The sequence below is a fragment of the Apodemus sylvaticus genome, chromosome 7 (assembly GCF_947179515.1).
Source record: "Apodemus sylvaticus chromosome 7, mApoSyl1.1, whole genome shotgun sequence".
NCBI classification, from domain to species: domain Eukaryota; kingdom Metazoa; phylum Chordata; class Mammalia; order Rodentia; family Muridae; genus Apodemus; species Apodemus sylvaticus.
In genome coordinates this window covers 89,394,364-89,421,724 of record NC_067478.1, presented here as the reverse complement: position 1 = coordinate 89,421,724, position 27,361 = coordinate 89,394,364, and the positions used below count along the sequence as shown (strand labels likewise).

The 27,361-nt window shown below is 36.4% G+C and overlaps 1 protein-coding gene and 2 pseudogenes across 1 annotated transcript; all 3 read left to right on the top strand.

Moving 5' to 3' along the window:
• Window positions 1-216: 216 nt before the first annotated feature.
• Window positions 217-1,157, top strand: LOC127689953 (olfactory receptor 150-like; annotated as a pseudogene).
• A 9,147-nt stretch (window positions 1,158-10,304) lies between these two features.
• Window positions 10,305-11,228, top strand: LOC127689952 (putative olfactory receptor 8G3). The gene has a single exon (XM_052189524.1). The coding sequence runs from the start codon at window positions 10,305-10,307 to the stop codon at window positions 11,226-11,228; it is 924 nt and encodes a 307-aa protein (XP_052045484.1).
• An 8,229-nt stretch (window positions 11,229-19,457) lies between these two features.
• On the top strand, window positions 19,458-20,420 carry LOC127689951 (olfactory receptor 149-like; annotated as a pseudogene).
• Window positions 20,421-27,361: the final 6,941 nt, after the last annotated feature.

Here is a 27,361-nt window from a genome sequence, read left to right as displayed (position 1 = left end):
GGGCTAGAAAAGGGGAAATCATTTGAAATGTAAATAAATTATATCGAATAATAAAAAAAAGAAGTATATCATAGATGGCTAAAATGTAAGAATATTTGTCAGAAAATTGAAGATGCCAGTGAAAATGAAAGCTTGAATTTTGTTTCACACGTCATTATGTGGTAAAATACGAGATAGCTATTTCATTTTTGTCTCTTTATAGACCGAACTCAGAGAATGTTGAAAGGAAATCGTTCTAAAGTGACTAAGTTCATCCTTGCTGGGTTGACAAACAAGCCAGAGCTGCAGCTGCCTCTTTTCCTCTTCTTCCTAGGAATCTATATGGTCATAGTGATGGGAAATCTTGGCACGATCACCCTGATATGATTCAGTACTCTCCTTCACACACCCATGTATTATTTCCTCAATAGTCTGTCCTTCATTGACCTCTCCCAGTCCACTGTCATTATTCCCAAAATGCTGGTGAAATCCGTGGCAGAGAAGAACATCATCTCCTACCCTACATACATGAATCAGCTCTACTTTTTCATTAATTTTGCTATTGCAGAGTGTCACGTGTTAGCTGTAATGGCATATGACCGCCATGTTGCCATCAGTAAACTCTTGCTTTACAATGTTGTGATGTCCTAACAAGTCTGTTCCTGGATGATATTTGGAGTATATATTGCAGCTTTGATTGGTGTCCCACCTCATACAGTCTGCATGCTAAAAGTAAGTTTCTGTGAGACTGATGTAATAAATCATTACTTCTGTGATCATTTTCCACTGAAACTCTCTTGTTCCTATACTTTTATTAATGAATTAGTAGTTTAATTTTTCAGTGTATTTAAGTTCTTTATTCCAACTTGCACTATTCTCATCTCTTACATCTTCATCATTGCCAGCATCCTCTGGATTAAATCCACTGAAGGCAGGTCCAAATCCTTCGGCACCTGTAGCTCACACATATCAACTGTTGCTGTCTTCTTTGGTTCCCTTGCTTTCATGTACGTGTAGCCATCATCAGTTAGCTCCATGGACCAAGGAAATGTGTCTTCTGTATTTTATTGCATTGTTGTGCCCATGCTGAACCCCTTTATCTACAGCCTGAGAAATAAGGATGTCGAAGTTGCTCTAAATAATTTTCTAAATAATTCACAAGAAAACTTTTCTTGTGAATAAAACCCACATTCCTATTTAGAAGACTAGCAAACAGTTGAAAGTGACAAGTAGAGTAACATATGAAATTACTTACATCACTATTTTTTAAATTGTTAAGGGCAGGACAATTTTAGCCAATGGGACATATGAAGGACAACATATGTCCGGGATATAGAGAACCATCTGTTTATCACAGCATGCAGCATGTTAGTCAGTCAAAATAGAAATCACTCTCAAAAGCCTTCTTAAGAGTGATTCTACTTTGCATATGTAGAAAAATGTTCCTTTTATCTGAGACGCATCTTATAGCAGAGAGTAAATACCTACACCCTGAATTCTTGATTATCTCAATAGACTATATAATCCACATTTGTAATGAAACATATTTCTAAAGATTTCAGACATTGCCGGGCAGTGGTGGTTCATGACTTTAATTCCATCATTTGGGAGGCAGAGGCAGGCAGATTTCTGAGTTCGAGGCCAGCCTGATCTATGGAGTGAGATCCAGGGCAGCCAGGACTAACTACACAGAGAAACCCTGACTCGAAAAACCACAACAAGATTTCAGACATTGTGATCTCCAAAAATAACAATTTTATTAAAATAAAATATGCAAAAATATAATGCCTAATTTTTGTTAAGTGTGGGGAAGTATTAAAGGATGTGGAGTGATATCTTAGTGGTAACTTAGCTCCTACCCATTCCCAAAATTAACTATAGTGAATGAGATACACACCTCTAAACAGCAATGCTCACATATGTACAATTCTCTAAAGCAGAGAGGAAGAACAAAAATTCTTATATGGTTCTGTGTTTTCTAATACTTGTAGGTATGTGTCCAGCAGATTCAGAAGTGCATTGTTTTACTATTGCTTACACCTAAAATATTTTTTCTTATGTAGAAAAGACTCATAAAACTTGTTTTCATATCATTTCCATATTAGTCAGAAATGTTAAATATTATCATATTTTTAAAAAAAGAAAATCTGTCCTCAAAAGAAAATATTGCATTAAGGATGGAGAAGGAGATTTGAAAAGAAAACATTATTTCCCTTTCCTAATTAAATCCCATTGCTTTTCTTTGAAACTGCAATCATAAAACTTACTTTATGTTTCTGGAAGATAATTGTGCATATCAGGCATTCTCAGTAACTCTAAATAGCCTCCTAAATACATCAGGCTTTATGTAATTACCTCCTGGAGGTAGCAGCATCTGTGGAATCATTCTTGTCTCTTCATAAAACATCTCCAAGAAGATATTTCCTATGGACCTAGTTTCATTCTTCCTTATAATGATATTCAATATTTCCAGCACCATTAGTAGAAAACACTGTCTGCTCTCCAGTTTGTATCTTTGACATCTTTGTCAAAATGCAAGTGGGTGTACTCCTGTGGACTTACGGATGGATCTTATAATTAACCTACATGTCTTTTTTTGTACAAGCATCACAATCTTTTCATTCCTACAGCTCTATATTATACCTTGAAATTGGTATGATGATACATACCACAGTATTCATTTCATTAGGATCATTTAGTCAACTCTTAACCTTTTTGTGACTCCATATAAATTTTAAGACATTTTTTCTATGTCTACCTTGAATGACCTCAAACCTTTATTGGGGTTGTACTGAATTCATAGATTATCTTTCATTAGATCACCAGGACACATACCCAAAGAACTCTGTGTTCTATTACATATACTTGTTAACTCATGCTCACTGATGTTATTCCCCAGAGACAGAAAATGGAATCAAGGGGCTGGAGAGATGACTCAGTGGTTAAGAGCACTGATTGCTCTTCCATAGGTCCTGAGTTCAATTCCCAGCAATCACATGATGGTTCACAATTATAATGAGATCTGACATCCTCTTCTGGTATGTTTGAGAATGGCTATAGTATACTCATACACATAATATAAATAATTCTTTTAAAACATGGAATAAATCCAGGTGCCTATTACCTTAACTAAAATTGAAAATGTGGTACCTGCATATACAATGGCATTGTATTTGTCTCTAAACACAATGAAACTTTTAGATAAATAAATTAAACTTTAAAAACATACACTGAGAAAAGACACCCAGACTCAGAAAAATAAGCACTATAATGTTCTTTTTCATATGTAGAACCTGGCTTCAAATCATAAACCAGAGTACTCAAATAAATAAACAAAAAAAGGTCCTTTGGCTAAAACAAAGAGGGACATTACAACATAGGTGATATGAAAACAGAGGGAAAATATGGGAGATATCATTTGAGCAGGAATATAGGAAGATGGGGGTGTATTTAAGGTAAACATGGAGAGTGTTAACCCAAACTAAGAATTGTGAAAAAGCAAATAGACTCTGTATTACTTGCACTTCTGCTGTGGTGATTTAAAAAGCACTATGGAAAGCAACTTCTGGAAGAAAGTGTATTAGCTTGGGGTTCCAGAGGAATAAGAGTCCATCATGAAAGAATGCAAGGAAGCAAACAGAAGCTAAATGAAAAAGTCAATGGAGTCCAGAGAGCATAAACAGAAAGTGAGGCAAAACTATGAGCTCTAAAAGCCAACTACTTTTGACATGCTTTGTTCTTCCTGCAAGGATCTACCTCCAAAAGTTGCACAACTTGCACCAACAGTGCCGGAGACTGGGAACTAAGTGTTCAAATAGAAGCACCAATAGGAAATATTTCTGATTCAACACACTGTAGACACTCATTCTTTCTAAAACAAATGTGTATGTGTATAAAATGGAAGAACTAGAAGAGAGACTTCATGCATGTCTGGACAATCCTCCGCCTGAAATCTATAGTTACTCACAAAACCCTAATGCCAGATATAAGAATTCTTGTCATGAGTTGTTGATCATGGAGGCCCCAGAAAACCCCAGAATAATACAGACTCTTGCTATTCTTCCTTCTTTCCAAGACAACTAGTTAATAATAACTGATTATTGAAAAAAGTACATTTTTTGCAAGATATGGAAAAGTCATTAGGGTACTGATCTGGATGCTTCTTGCCTATTGGATAGCTTTCAATATACCAGAGAATTATATACGGGCTACTTAGCTTGGGTTAGAGGGCAAAAAAAATCTCACACAGCAGTGAACAATAGATTCTACAGTGATAAAGAACCAACCACTTTGGAAATCAGTCTGGCGGTTCCTCAGAAAACTGGACATGACACTTCCGGAGGACCCTGCTATACCTCTCCTGGGCATATACCCAAAGGACTCCCCGGCATGCAATAAAGACACATGCCCCATTATGTTCATAGCAGCCTTATTTGTAATAGCCAGAAGCTGGAAAGAACCCAGATGTGCCTCAAAGGAGGAATGGATACAAAAAGTGTGGTATATTTACACAATGGAATACTACTCAGCAATTAGAAACAATGAATTCACAAAATTTTTAGGCAAATGGTTTGATCTGGAAAATATCATCCTAAGTGAGGTAACCCAATCACAAAAGAATACACATGGAATGCAATCTCTGATAAGTGGATATTAATTAGCCCAGAAGCTCTGAATACCCAAGGCACAAATTGCATAACAAATGACTCCCATGAAGAAGTATGGAGAGGGTCCTGATCCTGGAAAGGATTGCTCTAGCAATGGAGGGGAATATAAGGACAGAGAAAAAGGAGGGAGGGGATTGGAGAATGGATGAAGAGAAGAAGGTTTATGGGACATATGGGGAGGGGGGATCTGGGAAAGGGGAAATCATTTTGAATGTAAACAAAGGATATAGAAAATAAAAATATTTAAAAAAAAAAAGAACCAAGCAAAATATTCTCACTGGCAAATAGTAACACAACTATTATAGGGATAATTAACTGCTTTCTAGTTGGGTCAGAGGCTTATTTCACAAGAACAAATGTGTACCTCATATCATAAACCCACTATACTGCCATGCATTTTATACCACTCCAGGTTTTAACCAGGAATCCCACTGTATCATCCATCACACATGCTATAGAAATAATGATGTGCCTGTATGCAGTTGATATTATAATATGTCTTACATTGATTGTATTGTTGTTGAGTAACAACATCCACCTTTTTCCAACGTCCTTCCATCCCTTCCTTTCTTCCTGTTTTTCCTTCCTTTCTTCCTTTTTTCCTTCCTTTCTTCCTTCCTTCTTTCTTTCTGTTTAACATTTGTTCCAAATAATGGCACCAGGAGGAAGTTCCTGCTCATGATATATCTATTGCATCTGTTTCTTTCTAGCTACTTATTCCCAACCTTCCCCACCCTCTGCAGCAACACTGGATCAGGGAGCAGAGGGTGCCAGCCTGTGTCAGTCATCACAATACCCACATGGCAGGGCTGTCACACGTCATCTGACTTGATGCCTGGGGTTTGTTTTACATTCTTAATGTATTTTAATTTAAATATTTTTATACAATATATTTTGATCCTATATTTTTCCACAGTGAAGTCCTCTGAGATCTAATGAACCTTCCTACACATACAACATTATCTATCTATATATATTCCTCAAATATTAGTCAAAATCAAAAAATACCTCCAATAAGGCAAACAAAAGACAGTAAGACAAAATACACCAAAACAAAATAAAGCAAAAGAAGAAAAAATCCTGGAAAACAAACAAACAAAATACAAAATTGACTTTGTGTTGATCAACTATTCCTGAGCATGGGCCCTGCCCTAGAGTGTGGTTGATATACCTATTATCAAAAGTATACTCCTTTTTGTTCTTTGCTAGAAGTTACTAATGACTAATGCCTTTATTTTTACTAATTGTTTTGAAAATCAAGTGGTAGATTTAACAGTTTGAAGAAATACCCATATAAAGTATATTAAAACTCTACATCAAAAAATTAAGAATACCAATGGAAGTTCAACTATAAAAATGTATTGCTCAGTTCAATGGTTGGCTGAGAGTGTCTCCCTCTGTATTTGACATGCACTGGCAGAGTCTCCCAGGTGACAGCTATATCAGGCTCCTGGAAATTGTTGGCATCCACAATAGTGTCTGGGTTTAGTAACTGTATATGGGATGGATCCCTAGGAGGGGCAGTCTCTGGATGGTCTTTCCCTCAGTCTCTGTTCTAAACTTTGTCTCTGTATCTCCTCCTATGGGCATTTTGTTCCCCCTTCTAAGAAGGAATAGAGTATCCATACTTTGTTCTTCCTTCTTCTTGAGCTTCATTTGGTCTGTGAATTGTATCTTGGGTATTCCAAGCTTCTGGGCTAATATCCACTTATCAGTGAGTGCATACCATGTGTGTTCTTTTGTGATTAGGTTACCACACTCAGGATGATATTTTCTAGTTCCGTCCATTTGCTTAAGAATTTCATGAATTCATTGTTTTTAATAGCTGAGTAGTATTCCATTATGTAAATGTACCACATTTTCTGTATCCATTCCTCTGTTGAGGAACATCTGGGTTCTTTCCAGCTTCTGGCTATTATAAATAAAGCTGCTACGAACATAGTGGAGCATGTGCCCTTATTACATGCTGGAGAATCCTCTGGGTACCCAAAGAAGGAGCTAGAGAAAGGACTCAAGGAACTGAATGGGTTTTCCAGTGCCATAGGAAGAACAACAATTTGAACCCCCCAGTACCCCCAGAGCACTCAGGGACTAAACCACAAACCAAAGAGTACACATAGATGGACCCATGACTCCAGATGCATATTCAGCAGAGGATGGCCTTGTTGGACATCAAAGGGAGAAGAAGCTCTTGGTCATGAGGAGGCTAGATGCCTCAGTATAGAGGAATGCCAGGACAGGGAAGTGGGAGTGGGTGGACTGGTGAGCAGGTGCAGGGGGATGGGTTAGGGGATATTTTGGGGAGACCAGGAAGGGGGACATTTGAAATGTAAATAAAAAATATGTCTAATAAAGAAACATAAAAAAGTATTTCAACCATTATCTCAAACTGTTAGTGAGTAATGAATAGAATATTAAATATAATTTTACAGTAACAAATAATTTAGTATGAAAATAGAGTATAACAAAACACTCACCTTATCCGTCCATATTGATTTTTAAATTTAGAAAAAAATAATCCTAATATCTGATTATTAGTCTCATCAAAACACTCCTTGTATGGCTTTGATAATGTCTGAATATTTTAATGTGGAAGCAAAATAAAATATGCTTGTGTTTATTCTGACAATTACCATTTATGAAAATATTATTAAAATACAATTAGAAAGTGAGGTCAACTGAAGTAATTAAAAACATATGGCTTCTCTAGTTTTCTGTTTTCCCTCTTTGGTAGATCACATGAGCTAATTCTTTTAATGTATATTTTACAATTTTCCTGAAATTTTGAAATTTTAAGTTCCTTGCCTTAAAAAGTCTAGAACCTTAACAATAAGAGCACTCACTTCCTTGTTTTTTAATTCAGAATCTAACAAGAAGAGCAAATAACTTTAGATGATATTGAATACTTGACAACCAGTGGGGAAAGGGAGTTTCTAATTGTTGACAGTTTTCCTTCCAGTTAATACCTTTGGGATAGCATTGTTCTGGGAGGTCATTATTTATTTTTTATTTCTTGGTTTTGTTTTGAATGAGACAGTAATTATTTTTAACATACAGAAGTGTCACATAAACCAACATTTTCAGAGGAATAAATGACTGAGACAGAAGCTTAATCAGACATCACAATCATTGAAGCCATCCCCCCTCACATTATCAAACACAATTTTCTACCCAGTGAAATGGAGAATGAAACCCTCCAACACTGAACTTGCTGTGAAGTAGGGGTAAGTGTGAACTCCCATCCTTGCTCTTTAAAACTATAAAGCTTTCTGCTGTACTATATCTCCTAGTGCACATAAACGTGCATGTCTGTTTGTCCATCCATAGCCATGCTCATTCTAGAAACCACTCTCTCTGGCAAAAAGTGCTCCTCCCCCATGTGCTCAGCAGCACTGACTCATGCCTGACATGTTGTTGGTCAGCCATTTTTACCTCTGTCTGTGTAAAGATTGTGTCCCATCTATTCATACAATTCCTAAGGATTTGTTTTAACTAGGTGTCACAATTCTGTGAACAATTTTATTGAACACAGTTTGAGCACATGCTACATCCAAGGCAATATGCCAGTCACTATTCAGATCTGCAATGTGGAGCAGTAGAAAAACTTCAGACTGACTCAACACATTTCAAAGTAAACACTATGGGCATACATTAAGCTCGTACTGTGATCCAGAAATTGTCAATTAATTTAACTTTTGTGTGTTGGGTATTTGAATTTCTGCTTTCTATGTGTCCTGAAAAATAGAATAACTTTTCCTGTGATCATACAGTAAGTAAGCTTTTGAGAAAAGAGTTGAATTTAAGCTTTCTAATCTAATGATATAAGCATTATCAAGTCACAAATTACTGGAGTTGAAACAGATCTTAAAGGTGATTTAACACATCTAATGCTGCATTCTTGAGTAATAGCTAAAATATTTATAGAAAATAAAGCACTCTGAAATTGTTGACCTTAAGGAAATTAAGTTGTGTATGACTATTGGGAGGTTTTTGGGTCCAAAAACAACATACTTTATGACTTCAGGTCATTAATTTTACCCTAAGCATTTAGAGACAAATACAGTGAGACTAAATCTTTTTAAATAGGCCAATAAGTTGAGTGTTAAGATAGACATACCATGTGCTATGTAGATTTTTACTATGTTGAAAAATGACTATTATTTTAGACATTCATCAACTAGCAAGAGTTGTCAAATATTTATTTCCAGAAATTATATGGTTTCAATGTCCCTTCAAAGAATTCCATTCTGGTTTGAAGATAGTTGTACAAAAAGTTGTGTGATATTCATTTTTTAGGTGTTGTAGAATTTACATGTTTTCTTTAAAATATAAAAGTAAATATACATTGGTCATTTGTGGGTCAAGTGAATTTTGCAAAAAGCTCTGATTATCCACAAGGCACCATCAATAAATGTATTGAAGGTGCATATAAACTTCACAATCACAGAATGTGACCAGTGAAGAATCATCTTCTGTTTGTCTTTCTAAACACTTTTCATATGAGTACTGTTCTGAACTCTACCAATTCAATAATGAATTCTAGTTAGCAGGGGTCAGTCATGGTCCATTGCTTCTTTTCCACACTTGTGAAGTATATAACTAAATTATGTTATTGTATTTCTCCCCAAGAACTATGCGAATTAGAACCAAAAAAGGCAATTCCTCTGCTGTTGTGATATCAGTACAAATCTTTGGGGAAATTTTAAGTTCCTCTTTTCAGGGTGGCAGGACTATGCAGTATATAGGATTCATAGTGTGGCAGTTTCAATAGAGAAACAACTGAACTGTATTGACAGGTTATACAGTTGATCATCTAATTAAAGTCAAAATTAAGTTAAATTAATTAAATACTAGTAATTAAATACTATGAATCTAGCTACAAATAGAAATGAATGAAAACTTTTGTTGTTAATTCTGAGTCTGATAAAATATTTATTGCTATGCATTATAAACAATAATATGCATGACAACATAAATTACAGAGAATTTGAGAGGAGATACACTCATCAGAAATATAACTAAAATCCTGTGTTTTAAATTAAATTTAAAGGATAAGCATTGCACATATCCTAAAAGGTTATATGGAAGGTTTATCCTTTAAATTGATAAGTGGATATGTTAAGTATTAATGTCAAGATCCTACATATTAGTTTTTCATTCTCTGATTGTACAGTCATCTCTTGTCCCAAGAAAACAGAAGAATCTTGAGAACTAATTATATAGCATGTCTACTATGATAAGGGAAGATGTTCTCCACAGAAAACTTTAAGTGTATATCTTGCTCCATCTTGCTGTCTCTGCCAAACACACACACACACACACAGAGAGAGAGAGAGAGAGAGAGAGAGAGAGAGAGAGAGAGAGAGAGAGAGAGAAAGACAGACAGAGAGAGAGAGAGAGAGAGAGAGAGAGAGAGAGAGAGAGAGTGACAGACAGAGAGACAGAGATAGAGGGACAGAGACACAGAAACAGAGAGATAGAAGAGAGAAAAAGTGGGGAAAATTTGAGGGAAAAGAGAGGGAGAGACAAAAAGAGAAAGAAAGAAAGAGAGAAATGACATAGAAAACAGAGGCAGAGAGGGGATAGAGATAATACAGAAAAGTATAATCATTTCTCTGTTTTAAACTTAGAAGCTTTGGACAATATAATGAGAAGATAATGGAGTCTGGAAACCATTCGGTGGTAATCGAATTTATCTTGTCTGGATTCTCAACCAAACCAGAGCTGCAGCTGCCTCTGTTCCTCCTCTTCCTTGGAATCTACCTATTTACAGTGCTGGGGAACCTGGGCATGATCATCCTGATCCTCCTCAGCTCCCACCTGCACACGCCCATGTACTTCTTCCTCAGCAGTCTGTCTTTCATTGACCTCTGCCATTCCACTGTCATTACCCCTAAAATGTTATTGAACTTTGTGACAGAGGAGAACATCATCTCCTACCCTGAATGCATGACTCAGCTCTACTTTTTCTCTCTTTTTGCAATTGCAGAGTGTCACATGCTGGCAGTAATGGCATATGACCGCTATGTTGCCATCTGTAACCCTTTACTTTACAATGTTGTCATGTCTCCTCATCTCTGCCTCTGGCTCACAGTGGGAGTTTACACTTTGGGTATTATCGGATCATCAATTCACACAGGCTTTATGTTAAAATTGTTTTTTTGTAAAACCAATAAAATTAACCATTATTTTTGTGATCTTTTTCCACTCTTGGAGCTATCATGCTCCAGTATATACATCAATGAACTCTTGGTTCTTTTCTTGAGTGCATTGAATATCCTGACACCTGCATTGACCATCCTTATGTCCTACATCTTCATCATCACCAGCATCCTCCGTATTCGCTCCACTGAGGGCAGGTCCAAAGCCTTCAGCACCTGCTGTTCCCACATCTCTGCTGTTGCTATCTTTTATGGTTCTGCTACTTTTGCATACTTACAGCCTTCATCAGTGAGTTTGATGAACCAAGGGAAGGTGTCATCTGTGTTTTACACTACTGTTGTTCCCATGCTGAACCCACTGATCTATAGCCTGAGAAATAAGGATGTCAAATCTGCTGTAAGGAAAATTCTTAACAGGTGAGCATAGCAGACTCACGAATGGAGTTGTTGTCATATTAGAAAAAGCTGCTTATTTTTCACAATTTTCCTCACGAATATTGCCTTTGAGCATACAGTGCATGGTCCAAAGAGTGTATAGAAAAATTCTTGAGGCTTATGGTCCCTTAGTTCTAATTTCTAATAGTAATGCCAATGATGGTAGTGGTGATGATGTCACTTATGAGGGCAAGGATAATACCCAAACCCTTGAGGTTTTTGTAAAATATAATCTGCATTCAAAACTCCAAATGGATACTTTACATAATAACCCCAGTACCTCTCAAAGCAAATCTTAGTGTTTTTCATCAGAGCTCCCAGGGACTAAACCACCAACCAAAGAGTACACATTGAGGGACCCATGGCTCCAGGTGCATATGCAGCAGAGGATGGTCTTGGTGGATATCAAAGGGAGGAGAGGCCCTTGGTCCTGCGAAGGCTAGATGCCCCAATATAGGGGAAATCCAGAACTGGAAAGCAGGGGTGGGTGGATTGGTGAGCAGGGGTAACGAGGATGGGTTAGGGGGCATTTGGAGAGGAAACAAGCAAAGGGGACAACATTTGAAATGTAAATAAAGAATATATCTAATAAAAAAAGAAAGACAAAATCGTGTCAGTGTCATCAACAGAAGTGATTGAGTGTGTAGAGTTGGGAACCTGGACCATGACACTACTCAAAATGATGTTTGGTTTGGGTAATTGTGAATGTACTTAAGCCTATAGAAATCCTCTTCTGTACAAATTGAGTATCCACTGTAACCTATATGACTTATGGATATGATTTAATAACTATAATGTTTTCATTTTTATTTCTGTTAGTATAATAAAAATAACAAAATAATTCACTCTGGACTCATCGGGAAAAACATGATTTCATTGTACTACTTGTAGTTTTTGCTTTGTGATGCTGAATGTCACATCAGCCCTGCATTCTCTATTTTGGAAGAAGTATGTTGTTTGTCCATCAGTTAAGTTCAGACTCATTATGTAAATGGAGTGTGATTGACTATAATCTTTGATTTTATTCCCTCCCTATTTTATTATTTTATTCTTATTCCTCCCCTATTAATCTCATCATCTAGTACCTATTTCAGTGCATTACTGCATACACACATACATACACAGAGAGAGGGGGGAGGGAGAGGGAGAGAGTGAGAGAGGGAGGGAGAGGTAGGGAGGGAGAGAGAGAACTAGCATGCTTAGCTATTCTCTGGTATAGAGTATAGCTAAGCTCTTACAGTGTGCTCATAGTCAGAACCATCCACATCCAGTTCACTGAAGGAAATCCAAGCCCTCAGCAAACGCACCACCCATATGATAGTTATGATCTCTTGTAACTGTTCATGGTCAGTTTCAGGAACCAAGGTAATGTGTTATCTGTGTTTTATTCTTTGTGTTCATCTGAATTCCCTGAACGGCTCCAATGTTGCCTAAAAATGATAGAAATAATATCTTTAACAAAAACTGTTAAAGAAAATAAGATGATCTGGTAAACCTGTTAGTGATTATTACATTGTTTGTATAATCTAGTGCCTATTGGTGCATATGTCAACATTGTCTCTCATGTGAATTATTTTTTCTTCTTATGAAAGTTGATGCCATTTTTTATGTGGACCTTTGAGTCATCTGTAGCACGGAGGCATATATTAGGATAAATATTTAAATTGCACGGGGCATCTAATTCAAAATCTATTCATTTTGCCTATCTTTTTCTACCAATTGATATAAATTTAAGCAAATTCTCAACCATAATGAAAATCTCTTTATCAAAAAGTAAATGCTGAACTTCCTTATTATTCTATGCTGTTAATAATATTACAGGTGAGAGGTGGATAATAGATATTTTCAATTTTGCTTTTAATTAATTAATGTTTTATCTCCAAATAGTTGTCCCACACCCAGTGTCCCCTGACAGAGTCCCGCCTCTCATCTTCCCTGCACTTTCCTCTCAGAGATTTACCCCACCCTACCCTTCACATGGGACATCGTTCCATCTTCTAATATCTTATTCAATATCTTTCTAAAATGATTTGAAGTTCTTGTCATATAGGTCATTCAGTTACTTGGTGAGTTACACCAAGATATTTTATACTGTTTGTGGCTATTTCAAATGGTGTTGGTGCCCTAATTTCATTCTTGGCCTGTTTATCATTTGTATAAAGGAGGGCTATTGATTTCTTTGAGCTAATTTTGTATCCAGACACTTTGGTGAAGCTCTTTTTCAATTATAGGAGTTCTCTGGTAGAAATTTTGGGATTGTATATATATATATATATATATATATATATATATATATATATATATATATATATACACAATCATATCATCCTCTAATAGTGATACTTTGACTTGTTTCTTTCCAATTTGTATTCTGTTGATCTTCTTTAGTTGCCTTACTGCTCTAGCTAAAACTTGAAGTATAGCCTTGTCTTGTCCCTCATTTTAGTATAATTTCTTTATGTTTCTCTCCATTTAATTTGATATTGGCTATAAGCTTACTATATATTACTTTTATTATGCTTAGGTATATGCATAATATCCCCGATCTCTCCAAGACCTTTAGCAGGAAGTGGTGTTGGATTTTGTTAAAGGTGTTTTCAGCATCTAATGAGATGATCACATGTTGATTTTTCTTCTACTTTGGTTATGGTGGACCACTTTGATGGATTTTCATGTATTGAACCATCTCTCCATCCCTGGGATGAAGCCTACTTGATCATGGTGGATAAAGTTTTTTTATTTGGTCCTGGATACAGTGTACAAGTATTTTATTGAATATTTTTGCATCAATGTTTATAAGAGAAATTGATCTGAAATTCTCTCTCTTTGTTGAATCTTTGTAAAGTTTAGGTATCAAGGTAATATCATTCTATGTGGCATCTTTTAATTAGGAAGTGTTCCTTCTGTTCCTTTTTTGTAGAACACTTTGAGAAGTATTAGCTTTTCTTTGAAAGTCAGGTAAAATTCTGTGCTAAAGATCTCTGGTCCTGGGATTTTATTTATTTATTTTTTTGGTTGGGAAACTCTTAATGACTGTTTCTATTTTCTTGAGGATTATAGGGCTGCTTAAGACCTATGGTTTAGTTGATTTTGATTTCACTTTGGTAAGTGGTACCCTACTAGAAAATCATTTGTTCTTCTATGACTTTGCAATGTTGTGGAATTTTTGCGCTTGAAGTAAGAACTACTGATTTTTTAAAATTTCTCATTGTCTGTTGTTATGTCTCCCTTTTCATTTCTGATTTTGTATATTTAAATAATGTTTCTATGCCTGTTACTTAATATGGCTAGGAGTTTGTCTATTTGTTGATTTTCTCAAAGAACTATCTCTTGCTTTCTTTGATTCTTTTTATTGTTTTTTTTGTTTCTAATTGATTTATTTCAGCCCTGATTTCCTACCTTCTTCTACTCTTCTGTTTGTTTCTTTTTTCTAGAACTTTCAGGTATAATTCAAAATGGCTAGTATAAGAAATTTCTAATTTCTTTATGGAGTGCTATGAACTTTCCTCTAAGTACTGCTTTCATTGTGTTCCATAAATTTGGGAATGTTGTGCCATCATTTTCATTGAATTCTTCAAAGTCTTTAACTTATTTCTTTATTTGTTCGCTAACCCAGAGAACCTTGAGTTCAGAGTTGCTGAGTTTTCATGAAGGCAAGTTCATCTTTAACATAGTCTTCAAAATATAATAACTTATAATAATTAAAAAATTTATATATAAAGATATATATTTTTCTGATTTCTATTTGTTTTCTTTGGCAAACACACATGCAAATTAGTTTAGTGGAGTTCATATGTGCACTGTTCAGATCAAACGTGACTGTAAAAATAAGCTATAGCATTGAAATAATTTTTAAAATACTTTGAAAATGTGAATTAAATAATAAGCAAAAAAACCTATACATATATGCAGTATGATTAGTAATACTTAAGAACACATCAAAATTTTTATGGTATGATTGCAAAAAATGACCACAAAGTCTCAAACTTTATAAGGAAGAGAAAATACAGGTTTTTCTTGAGTCTTATATATTTACAAATAACTTACAAATTGTCATACTACTTCAATAGTGAGTAAAATAATGAGGGAGGGTCTAGGGAAGGGTAAAGGACATAAGTAAAGCAACAAGATCCTTTATTCCCTGTGGTGATTATTCTTTCATCTTTGGTCTTCAGATTAGGTCACTGGGGATGCTGTCCCATAAGAAACCAGTTCTAGGAACACTCTCTGGTTTAGAAACATAACTTGGTTACTTTAACATCAGATTAACAGCATAACTAAGCATCAAGTCTACATCATATGCTCAAAAAGTGAAGCTGAACATCTTGTCTCTATGCTAGGACACTTTCTATGCAATAGATTCTTGTTTTTAGAAACACATTCTTTCTTACTAGAAAATCTTAAAAACATATGTGTGCCCACATTAGATGTGTTTCCTGGTTTCTAGTATATGTATGTGTAAAGCTCTGGTTGCTTCTGCTGACTCTTGGACATGCGTTTCACTTTCTATTCTTCTGTGTTGAACAGATCATTTTGTAAATCAAGAGAGGAAATCATAGAATCATAGCATAAAGGGAAATCTTTTTTGCATGAGAAGTCTGTGTTGCTGAGCTTGGTCTCTAGCTTCTGGAGTTAAGCAATCTTACCACTTCAACAATGTAGTGCTAAAGCTGGTGTGCATTACAAACGTCTGTATTGATTGAACTATTTTTAAAGCAAGAATGAGAAAACAATGAACAGGAGAAATATGTACTGTGTGCATGCAATTTAATATGCCTCTAAATGAATAGAGAGAGAGAGAATGAGAGAGAGAGATGGGCTCCTATTTTATACTTATCATAGATACTAGAAATTATCATGTATCATACTATCCATATTGCTAATTTTCCTTATCCTACCAATTCTTTTAATGAGTATATGTTTATTCAGTGACATGGCTTTATCATTGATGCATAAATATAAGTGAATATAATAGTGCAGGTAAAACTGTGATATTAACAAAAGTTGTTGTGAAATTTTAGAATTTACAGTTTATTGAAACAAAGATCAATTTTACACTTTTTTCAGAATAGTGATTCCTTCTTCTATCTTCCTGAAAGGTGACTATGTCGGTTCTAACTTGAGATCCTTTATGGTAGAGAGTTCGAGACTCCATAGTTAGAGGAGACATAGATCAAATTAGCTAGCTTTCTTGGTATCGATTCTTTCTTAGAACATTCATACATGAAGTATGTTATTGACTTCTGACTGCAGAAAGCCAGAAAAAGGGATTTTGAACATGTTCCTTAGACAGCTGTGAACTCTACACTTTGCCTGGGGCAGTCGAGGACGAGACATCTATGCTGGCCTGCACTTTGGATCTAGATATTAGGTATACACAGGAAGTCTATGATTAAGAGAACATCTGAAGAGGATGTGGGGGAAAAGGAACAATTCTCCACTGTTGATAGAATTGAAAGCTGGTAAAACCACTCTGGAAATCAGTTTGGTGATTCCTCAGAAAGTTAGACATAGTACTACCTGAGGACCCAGCTATACAACTCCTGGGCATATACCCAGAAGATATGCCTACATGTAATAAGGACACATGCTCCACTATCTTAACAGCTGCCTTATTTATAATAGCTAGAAGCTGGAAAGAACCCAGATGTCCTTCAACAGAGGAATGGATACAGAAACTGTGGTATATATACACAATGGAGTACTATTCAGCTATTAAAAACAATGAATTCATGAAATTCTTAGGCAAATGGATGGAACTAGAAAGTGTCATCCTGAGCAAGGTAACCCAATCACAAAAGAATGCACATGGTATGCACTCACTAAAAGCGGATGTTAACCCAAAAGCTCAAAATAAACAAGTTACAATTCACCCAGCACAGGAAGCTCAAGAAGAAGGAGGACTTAGGTGAGGTTGTTTGGTTCCTCTGAGAAAGGGAATAAAATACTCACAGGAGCAATAAGGGAGACAATGTGTGGATCAGAGACTGAAGTAAAGGTCACCGAGAGACTGCCCTACTTGGGGATTCATTCTATAAACAATCACCAAACATGGACACTACTATGGATGACAAGAAGTGTATACCAAAAGGAGCATTCCATAGTTGCCTCCAGAGGGGCCCTGTCAGAGTCTTATACATACAGAGGCAGATACTAGCAGCCAACCATTGGACTGGGTGTGGGGTCCCCAATGGAGGAACTGGAGGGTGGTCCAGAGGAGGCGAAGGGGTTTACAGCCCCATGGGAAGAACAATGAATTTGGACACCCAGATGCCCCAGGACTCCCAGGGACTAAACGATCAATCAAAGGGTACACAGGGTTCCAGTCAAAAATGTGGCAGAGGAATGCCTTGTTGGGCATCAGTAGGAGGAGAGGTCCTTGGTCAGGTAAAGGCTCAATAGATGCCCCTACAAAGGGAAATCAAAGGGGGGTATGGGAGTGGGTCGGGTGGAGGGGCATAGACATGGAGTCAGGGGGTAGGAGGAAGGGTTGGGGGTCTTTGAGGAGGAGGGAAATCACATTGGTGAAGTAAATGAAGATGAAATTCAATTTAGAGAGAGAGAGAGCATCTGAGCACTTTGAACCTAATTAATAGTGTTTTTAAATACTATTCTTAAGTAGTTTAAGAAACACACTATTTAAGTGAGAGAAAAATACACTAAGTAAGAGATCAATGTATTTTGTTTTGCCTAAAGCACTGGCTCCATGAATATGGAGTTGTATGGTTAAATAAATAAGTAAACATCTAGAATAATAATAAAATATCCTATAGCTTCTTTCCAAGCTGTTTTAAATTAGGTTTTCATCTTACCTCCAAGATTTTGAGTGTTGCTGCGTACTTACCTCAGGTTTATTTACTAGAAGGCAACTTATTAAACAGACTTCATTATGTATTTGCTACTAAATAACCAGTAGAAACCACAGCATTATAGTTTTACCTCACCCAATCCTTCTAAAACCACAAGAGGCAGAAAATATCCAATTTCCTTAGAGTAGATGCAATTTTGAGCCATGAAGCTAGTCAGCACTCAGAAGTACAAATTGGTGGAGGCAGGTAATGGTCAGAAACCTATTTTATATTTCTCTGTGTATTTAAGGGATGGGGCTTCAATTTACTTTTTTTTCTAGAAGGCTGAATGAAAATGAGTATGTTAACTTGTATTAAATGCTAAGGTTCAGAGTAGATGTCTAAATAGCTAGAATGGAGTCCTTCTATTTCCTCTCTATGTCTTTGTTTATACTTTCACCTAATCACACAGTTTGATTAAGATAAGTTCAGACAGGATGTGGATTTTACACAGAGGACTATGATCATCTGAGACCTTCTCCCTCTTCATTCTTTGGATTAATTTTGCTTTTGAGTATGGCAAAGGTGTTTCCTTGTTCAAAACCAAAATAACAGATCTGCAATCTACTAAGCACTGTGAATGGATTTATCAGACTATTTTCATGAACAAATATCAGTTACAGAAGAGCAAAATTGGCTACAAGTATACATGCAACACAAAACAGAAGAAATTCTTAGAATTATTAATTATTGGTTAGGATATTAGTAAATGATTCCAAGATTTATTAATGTTACTGGAGTTCAAGAGATTATTTGTGAGATTGTTTTAGTATAGAATTGAAACTGGACTAAGGAGATAGAACATGGGAATGGAGAAATTCTTTCTATTAGCCCACAGCTTCTACTTCAAGATACAGTCCACATTCTGTGTGTGTGTAGACTCTGCGTATAAATAATTGTTTCAAATATGAGTGATAAAAAGCAACAAGCATACTGTTGGAGGGATAGATTATAAAGAAGAATATCAATTTCTTTTCCTTGTCACATTTTACATGCACATACTGAGGCAATTGGCATATGTACAATTCAAGCACAGCTTGTCCTTTAAAGTGAGGTCATCATCTGGTAATGCATTTTTCATAATAAATATGGGTATTATGAAATATAGCCATCATAAAATTAATTTTTTGTTATTATCATTAACAGATGTGAAGAAAATGAAGCAGTTTGGTGGCAAGAAGCAATTTCTTCCAGTCTTTGCCCTTATAAAATTTAAAGAAATGGAGACCAAATTTGGCACATCACTTACCTGAATGTCAAGGGCAGATTCATTGCTGGTCCCTCATTGCCTTTATTTTTCTTTGCATTTATTGCTTTGGATAGGAATCCCTTGGATAGAAATCAGTTACTCATGGACATCATTGCTGTATTTCTCCAGAGCTGCCTGTGCCATGAGCATGAGGAACCACATAGTGTATCCTGCTGGGAATTCCTAACAGTGAAGGACTAGAGGGCATGCTGTTTGCCCTGTTTCTGATCTTCTATGTCTTTGTCTTGCCGGGAAACCTGCTCATCTTCCTCACCAACCTGGCTTCTCCCAACATCCACACTCCCATGTATTTCTTCCTGGGGAACCTGGCAGTGTTTGATATATTCTTCCCTTCTGTGAATTCTCCTAAGATTATTGACTACTTAGTAAGGCAAGGCTGAACCGTCTCATATCAGGGTTGTGCCTCACAGATTTTCTTCTATCACACCCTGGGGTGTACCAAAGGGTTCCTGTATACAGCGATGGCCTATGACTGCTTTGTGCCTATCTGTTACTCTTTGAGATACACAATCATCATGAATCGCAGTGTGTGTACCTGTCTCACAGTGGGCACTTGGCTGGGGGGGCCATGTCCATAGAAGCATCCTCACATTTCTTATATTTCAGTTACTCTACTATGGACCCAATGAGAAGAAACCCTATGTTTCTTCTATAACATTCCTGTGTTGCTCTCCCTGGCGATTGCAGACACTGCCATAGCATAAACTGCAATTTTTACTAATATAGATGTTGTTGCACTTGTGAGTCTTCTCGTTATCACTTCTTACACTTGTCTTGTGCTCTCCATCCTGATAATCTGTTCCTTAGAAGGAAGATACATGGAGCCGACTCCAGTTGCAGTGCCCACTTCACATCCATTCTCTTGTTCTGTGGTCTTGTGATTCTTGTTTATCTCAGACCTCCTTTGAATCTCTGGCTGGATTCTGTTGTTCATATGTTCAATAATGTTGTCACCGCTTCTGTGAATCCTCTGATTTATTGTCTGAGAAGCAAAGAAGTAAAATTAGCCCTGAGAAAGGTGTTAAGTCAAGCAATGCAACCATTGGAGTTTAAAGAATAGAACCAAACATTCCCCAAATAATTTTGATGTGGTTTCATGTTTTCTCTTTATCAGTGCTGTTGCCAAACTAGTGAGATGATCAAAGCTAGGTTTTAGGAGTACTCAGAAGGCAGAGATTATTTTGGTTGATATGTAAATTTAATCATGGCAAAGAAGACTTTGAAGATTAATCCAGGGTTTTAATTATAATTTGTTAAAAGATAAGTCTTTCTGCTCTGCAAAGTCTGTGGTAGACCTCCTTCTCAATTGTATTTTTTTATGAAATAAACTTTTTTAAAAGCTAATATCTCATAATCTGTTCACTTCCTCTTATCACTCCTTTCCAATATTTTCTTTCTGTATTCTAATTTCACACTGGTAACTCAGTTATACACATTACCATTAATAAGATATGGAACTTGAAACTAAGATAGATGTTAGTAAGTGTATCTTTATCCTGTCTACCATGATGAAAATTACCAAATTTAGAAGAAAAAAGAATTTATGTATAAGAGACACCAAGTTCAAACATCATCAAGATATCCTCTTTGTTTGCCAAGATGTTGTTTTATTGAACAAAGTTCAAAGGCATTGATTTGTTTGTTATAATATGCTTGGTATAAGAAAATTAAATTTTGCATAATAACATGCTTGGGTTCTCCTAGGAGGCAGAGGCATGATGGATGATCCTGGTGTGACTAGTTCCCACTTAAAACTCAATACTCAGGACACACATGTTACTGTTAAAGAAATCAATGTAATTCAGAAGCCAGACCCTAGATAGGGCTCCATCTCAGAGCCTTAGGTAGGCCAATGCACTTATGCAAATCAATAAAGTGGGACCATGGTGTGCTTTTGCTATTCAAGGTCGGTTCTTTTCACATTCTCATTAGTAAGAATCAGTTTTCCATCCTGTGGCATTCCCTTTAATTATTTAGAGGGACACTTTGTTTTCCTACAAGTTAAGTATTATTTCATCTTTAACTGAAGTTAGCAAGTCCTCTGATTATCTAAAGACAATTGTCCTGATATTTGTAAAACTAAAAGAAGTTTATTAACCAGTTTTAGCATCCTAGCCTAATTGTTTTTATTTTTGCTTGAAATATTTGAATCCACATCACAGTACTTTGACCATTCAAAGTTGATTTTAAAAATTATAATACTTGTGAAAACAAAAAAGAACAACTGTATAAAAAACAATTCACAGAATAGTTAATCTGAAATGTGATAGTGTGAAACGTCACTCACATTGTTCTTACAGTATGGTTTCACACACAGTTAAAGCAACTAATGGGTTTTAAACAAGAATACAGAGACTGATTCAAACCTTAAGCCAGCATGTGCTTCAATAAGTGCATAGAGCAGGTTGAGTTGAAAACCCCAGGTGTGAATTTACCTATTACCCTGTTTTAAAAGAGAACTGAAATCCAGTCTTTGTGCCCTGAGATAATGCTATCCCATACTGAATTTTTTTCTGTGACAACACTGCTGGCAAATCCCTCCTAACAAAATTCCTCCTAACAAAATGCTTACTTTGACAATTTTGTCCTTTGGCTGTCAATGTCAGCTTCCATAGATATTCTCTCCTTATGTGTCATAAAAGGAGATAATCATTACTCTGTTTCTGTAAACTGGGGGAAAAAATCTTAAAAATTGTGAGGTAAAGAATGCTATAGAGCCCAAAGTTCCTATTATTTGTAACCATGCACTGTTCATTAAATGTAATAGAATTATAAACAATAGACATTGAGACATGAATGAGATTTATCTTTGTAATATTTCTTTTTTATTGATATATTTTTCTTTACATTTCAAATGATTTCCCCTTTTCTGGGTCCCCACTCCCCGCAAGTCCCATAAGCCCTCCTCCCACTTAGTCTTTTAACATTTAATCAATTTCATGATTAGAATCATCTAGTTGGACAATCATGATTTATCACAGAAACACCTAGAATAAGACACATCCACATGAGAGACATATTGATGTCCTTCCAGATATCATCTCCTCTTCTGACAATTTGCATATAGTAAAAATGAGATTTAAACCATGTCTCTCTTTCTATAGCAACTCTCAATAGCTTCTTAGCTTGTTTTTGAGTCTTAGGATCCTCTTTCCTACCAATTCTAGAGTTTTAAGTGGTTTGATAGTATGTAGATCTTATTTAGGTCATCAATCTGCAGAGAGTTCATGTGTCTAACATGAATATGCAGATAGGCAGCATTTATATCAAGAAGCATAATATCTAGGTGACAACATTTCACAGTATACTTTGACATCCACTGGCCATTACATTTGCTCTGCATCTTCTTCTATGATGCCCCCTGAACTTTAGGAGTTTGAGGAGATTCATATAAATGTTCCTTCTATGTTTGAATATTCAAAATCAATTATTCTCAGTACTTTGGCCAGTTATGTATCTTTGCGTTTACCACTGCCTACTTCAAAAAGAAGCATCTATGACCAAAGCCGAGAATAGAATAAATGCATGGACATCAACATAAGTATTTAGAAAACAGTTTGGCCACATTAGCAAACAACATCAATATGTTCCCTCTTAGGGCTTAAGTATACCCAAGCCATGAATTTTTAACTAGATTTAAGATACCAAGCATGAATTCCTTCTTGTAATGCAGGGCTCATATCCAATCAGAAGACATCTAGGTACTCCTTTATAACCATTATGCCACTATTGCATACTGTGATCAAAGTAGTCAAAAATAATATAAAATATCTTGGGGTAACCCTAACAAAACAAATGAAAGATCTGTATGATAAAAACTTCAATTCTCTCAAGAAAGAAATTGAAGCCGTCAAAAAAAAAAAAAAAAGAAAAAAAAAAAAGAAAAAAAAGAAAAGATACTCCATGCTCATGGATTGACAGGATTAACATAGTAAAAATGCTCATCCTACCAAAAGCAATCCACAGATTCAATTCAATCCTTATAAAATTCCAACACAATTCTTCAGAGATATGGAGAGAGCAATTCTCGATTTTATATGGAGAAAAAAAAACAAAGCTATCAAAAACAATTAGCAAAAAAAGAACCTCTGGCGAAATCACCATCCCTAACTTCAAGCTATACTACAGAGCAATAGTGATTAAAAACTGCAAGTTATTGGTACAAGGACAGACAGCTTGATTGATGGAATGGGACTGAAGGTCCAGAAATAAAACCACACACTTACAGACACTTGATCTTTGACAAAGAATCCAAAAATATACAATGGTAAAAAAGAAAACATCTTCAATAAATGGTGCTGCTCTAACCAGCAGTCAGTATGTAGAAAAATGAAAATATACCTATACATATCACCTTGGACAAAGCTCAAGGCCAAGTGGATCAAGGACCTCAATTTTAAACCAGAAACACTAAATCTAATAGAAGAGAAAGTGGGAATGAGCCTCGAACTCATTTGAATGGAGGAGAAATTTCCTAAACAACTCCAAGGGATCAGGCTCTGTGATCAACAATTGGTAAATGGGACCTCATAAAACTCAAAGGTTTCTATAAAGCAAATGACATACTCAATAGGACAAATCAGCAACCTACAGATTTGGAAAAAATCTTCACTAGCACCACATCCAATAGAAGGCTAATATCCAAAATATAAAAAGAACTCAAGAAGCTAACTTCCTAAAATCAAATAACCAAATCAAAAATGGGATGTAGAAATAAATAGAGAATTCACAACAGAGGAATTTCCAGTAGCTGAGAAGCACTTAAAAAATATTCAAAGTCCTTAGTGATCAGGGAAATGGAAATCAATATGACCCTGAGATTCCACTTTATACCAATCAAAATGGCTAAGATCAAAACTCAGGTGGCAGCACATGTTGTCAAGAAAGTGGAGAAAGGGAAACATTCCTCCATTGCTGGTAGGATTGCAAACTGTTTCAAGCACTCTGGAAATCTATCTGGAGATTTTCAGAAAATTGTAAATAGATCTACCGAAAGAACCATCTATACCACTCGGGCATATACCCAAAAGATGCCCCACCACGCCACAGGGGCACATGCTCCATTATGTTCATAACAGCCTTATTTGTGATAGACAGAAGCTGGAAAGAACCCATATATCCCACAATGGAAGAATTGATACAGAAAATTTGGGATCATTTACTCTACAGAATATTCAACTATTAAAAAGGAGGACATCATGAGTTTTTCAGGCATGATGGAATTAGAAAATATCATCCTTAGTGATGTATCTCAGACCGCGAAGGACATACAATGTATGTATTTGCTAATAATTGGATCTTAGTCAAAAAGTAAAGAATACCCAGGATACAATCCACAGAACTCAAGAAGGTTAACAAGCTGAAATGCCCAAGTGAGGATGCCTCATTCCCACTTGGAAGGGAGAAGTAAGCAATCATGGGGGGCAGAGGAAGGGAGGGAAAAAGGTGGGAGAGGATGCAGGGAGGGGAAAGGGGGAATATGATCAGGGCATTGGTGGGTGAAACAGGAGTGCAGCCCCGAGGACCAGCAAAATGAATGGAAACAGGCAACCTCTCCAGAGGTAAGAGGTGGGGGGTGGGGAGGCAGCCTCTAGAATTTACCAGAGACCTGGGACATGACTCTTAGGATTCAAAGGGAGGGACCTTAGATGAAATGCCCAACAATGAAGAGAGGGAACTTGTAGAATCCATCTTCAGTAGAAAGACAGGGCATCAAGGAGAGGGATGTGATTGCCATCCACAGTCAGAAACTCTGACCCAGAATTGTTTCTATCTAAAACATCTACAGGGACAAAAATGGAGACAAGACTGAGGGAAAAAAGGTAGAGTCACAGGCCCAAATTGGGATCCAGCTCAAGGGGAGGTTCCAAGACTTGACACAATTACTAATGCTATGGTGTGCTTACAGACAGGAGCCTAGCATGGCTGTCCTCCCAACAAGCAGCTGACCAAGACAGATGCAGATACTTAGACCCAACTAATGGACTGAAGTTGGGGACCCCTATGATTGAATTAAGGAAAGGCTTAAGAAGATGTTGAGGAGGAGAGTGACCCCATAGGAAGACCAGCAGTCTCAACTAACCTGCCTTCCCATGAGATCTCTGAGACACTGAGCCACCAACCAGGCAACATACACTAGCTGGTCTGAGGCTCCTGACCCTGGAGAGACTTGAGGCCCAAGAGAGTGATAAGTCCTGTCGAGGTGTTTTTCGGTTGGGGGCAGAGTCATCCTCTTGGAGACAGGGGAGAGGGAATGGGATGAGGAACTGTCAGAGGGCATACTGGGAAGGGGGTAACTACTGGACTGTAAATAAAAAAGATAAAGAAAATTTAAAAAAACACAAAAGACAACAAATTTCTACAAATTTGCACTCCCCTCAGCAATGGAGGAGTGTTGTTAATCTACATCCTCACCAGCAAGTGCTATCACTTGAGTTTTGGTCTTGGCCATTCTGATGGTTGTTTGATGGAATCTCAGAATCATTTTGATTTGCATTTCCCTGATGGCTAAGAATATTGAACATTTCTTTAAGTGCTTCTTGGACATTTGAGATTCCTCTGTTGAGAATTCCCTTTGAACTCTGTAACTCATTTTTTTTAATTTGGTTATTTACATTGTTGGTGCCTAATTTATTTAGTTCATTATAAATTTTTACTTTTAACCCTCTGTTGGATATAGGGAAAGTGAAAAGGCTTTCCCAGTCTGTAGACTGCCATGTTTTTCCATTGACAGTGTCCTTTGGCTTACCAAAGCTTTTCAGTTTCATGAGATATCCCATTTATCTTTTGGTTATCTTAGAAAATGAGCCACTGGTGTTCTATTCGGAAAGTTGACTCCTATACCTATGACCTTAAGGCTATTCTCTACTTTCAATTCTATTAGTTTCAGTGTATCTGGTTTTATATTCAGTCTTTGATCCACTTGGACTTGAGTTTTATACAGGGTGATAAATATGTGTCCATTTGCATTCTTCACAATGCAGACATCCAGGTAGACCAGCCCCATTTGTTGAAGATTCTCTCCCTTTACCATTATATGGTTTTGGCTTCTTTATCAAAAATCAATTGTCCATAGGTGTGTGGATTTACTTCAGGATCTTCATCAATTGATCAACCTGTCTTTTTATTTACCAATACTATGCAGTTTTTATTACTATTGTTCGGTAGCACAGCTTGAGTTCAGGGATGTTGATGTCTCCAGAAGTTCTTTGATTGTTCAGGATTGTTTAATCTATCCTGAGTGGTTTCATTTTGCTAAATGAAGTTTAAAAATTGCTCTTTTCATGTCTGTAAAGAATTGTGTTGGAATTTTGATGGGAATTATATTGAATCTGTAGATTATTTTGATATGATGGTCATTTTCACTATGTTAATCCTACTTTACTTAGGGTTTTACTGCTGTGAACATTCACCATGACCAAGACAACTCCTATAAGGACAACACGTAATTTGGGCTGCCTTATAGGCTCAAAGGTTCAGTTCAGTATCATCAAGGCAGTAACATGGCAGCATCAAGCAGGCACAGTACAGGAAGAACTAAGAGTTCTACATTTTCATCTGAAGGTTGCTAGCAGAATCCTGGTTTCCAGCCAGCTAAGATGAGGGTTTTATAGCCCACACCCACAGTGACACATCTAATCCAACAGGGCTACACATTCTGATAGTGCCACTCTCTTGGACAAGCATATACAAATAATCCCATGAGCATAAAAGAGCCATGAACATGAGAGTTCTTCGCACGTTTTTGCATCTTCTTCAATTTCCTTCTTCAGAATCTTGAAGTTCTTGTCATACAGTTCTTTCACTTGCTTGGTTAGAGTTTAACCAAGGTATTTTATATTATTTGTGGCTATTATAAAGGGTGTGTTGGCCCATTTATCTTTTGTATAAAATAGGACTACTGATTTTTTTAGTTAATTTTATATCTAGCCACTTTCCTGAAGGTATTTATCAGCTATAGTAGTTATCTGGTAGAAGTTATAGAGTCATTTGTGCATGATA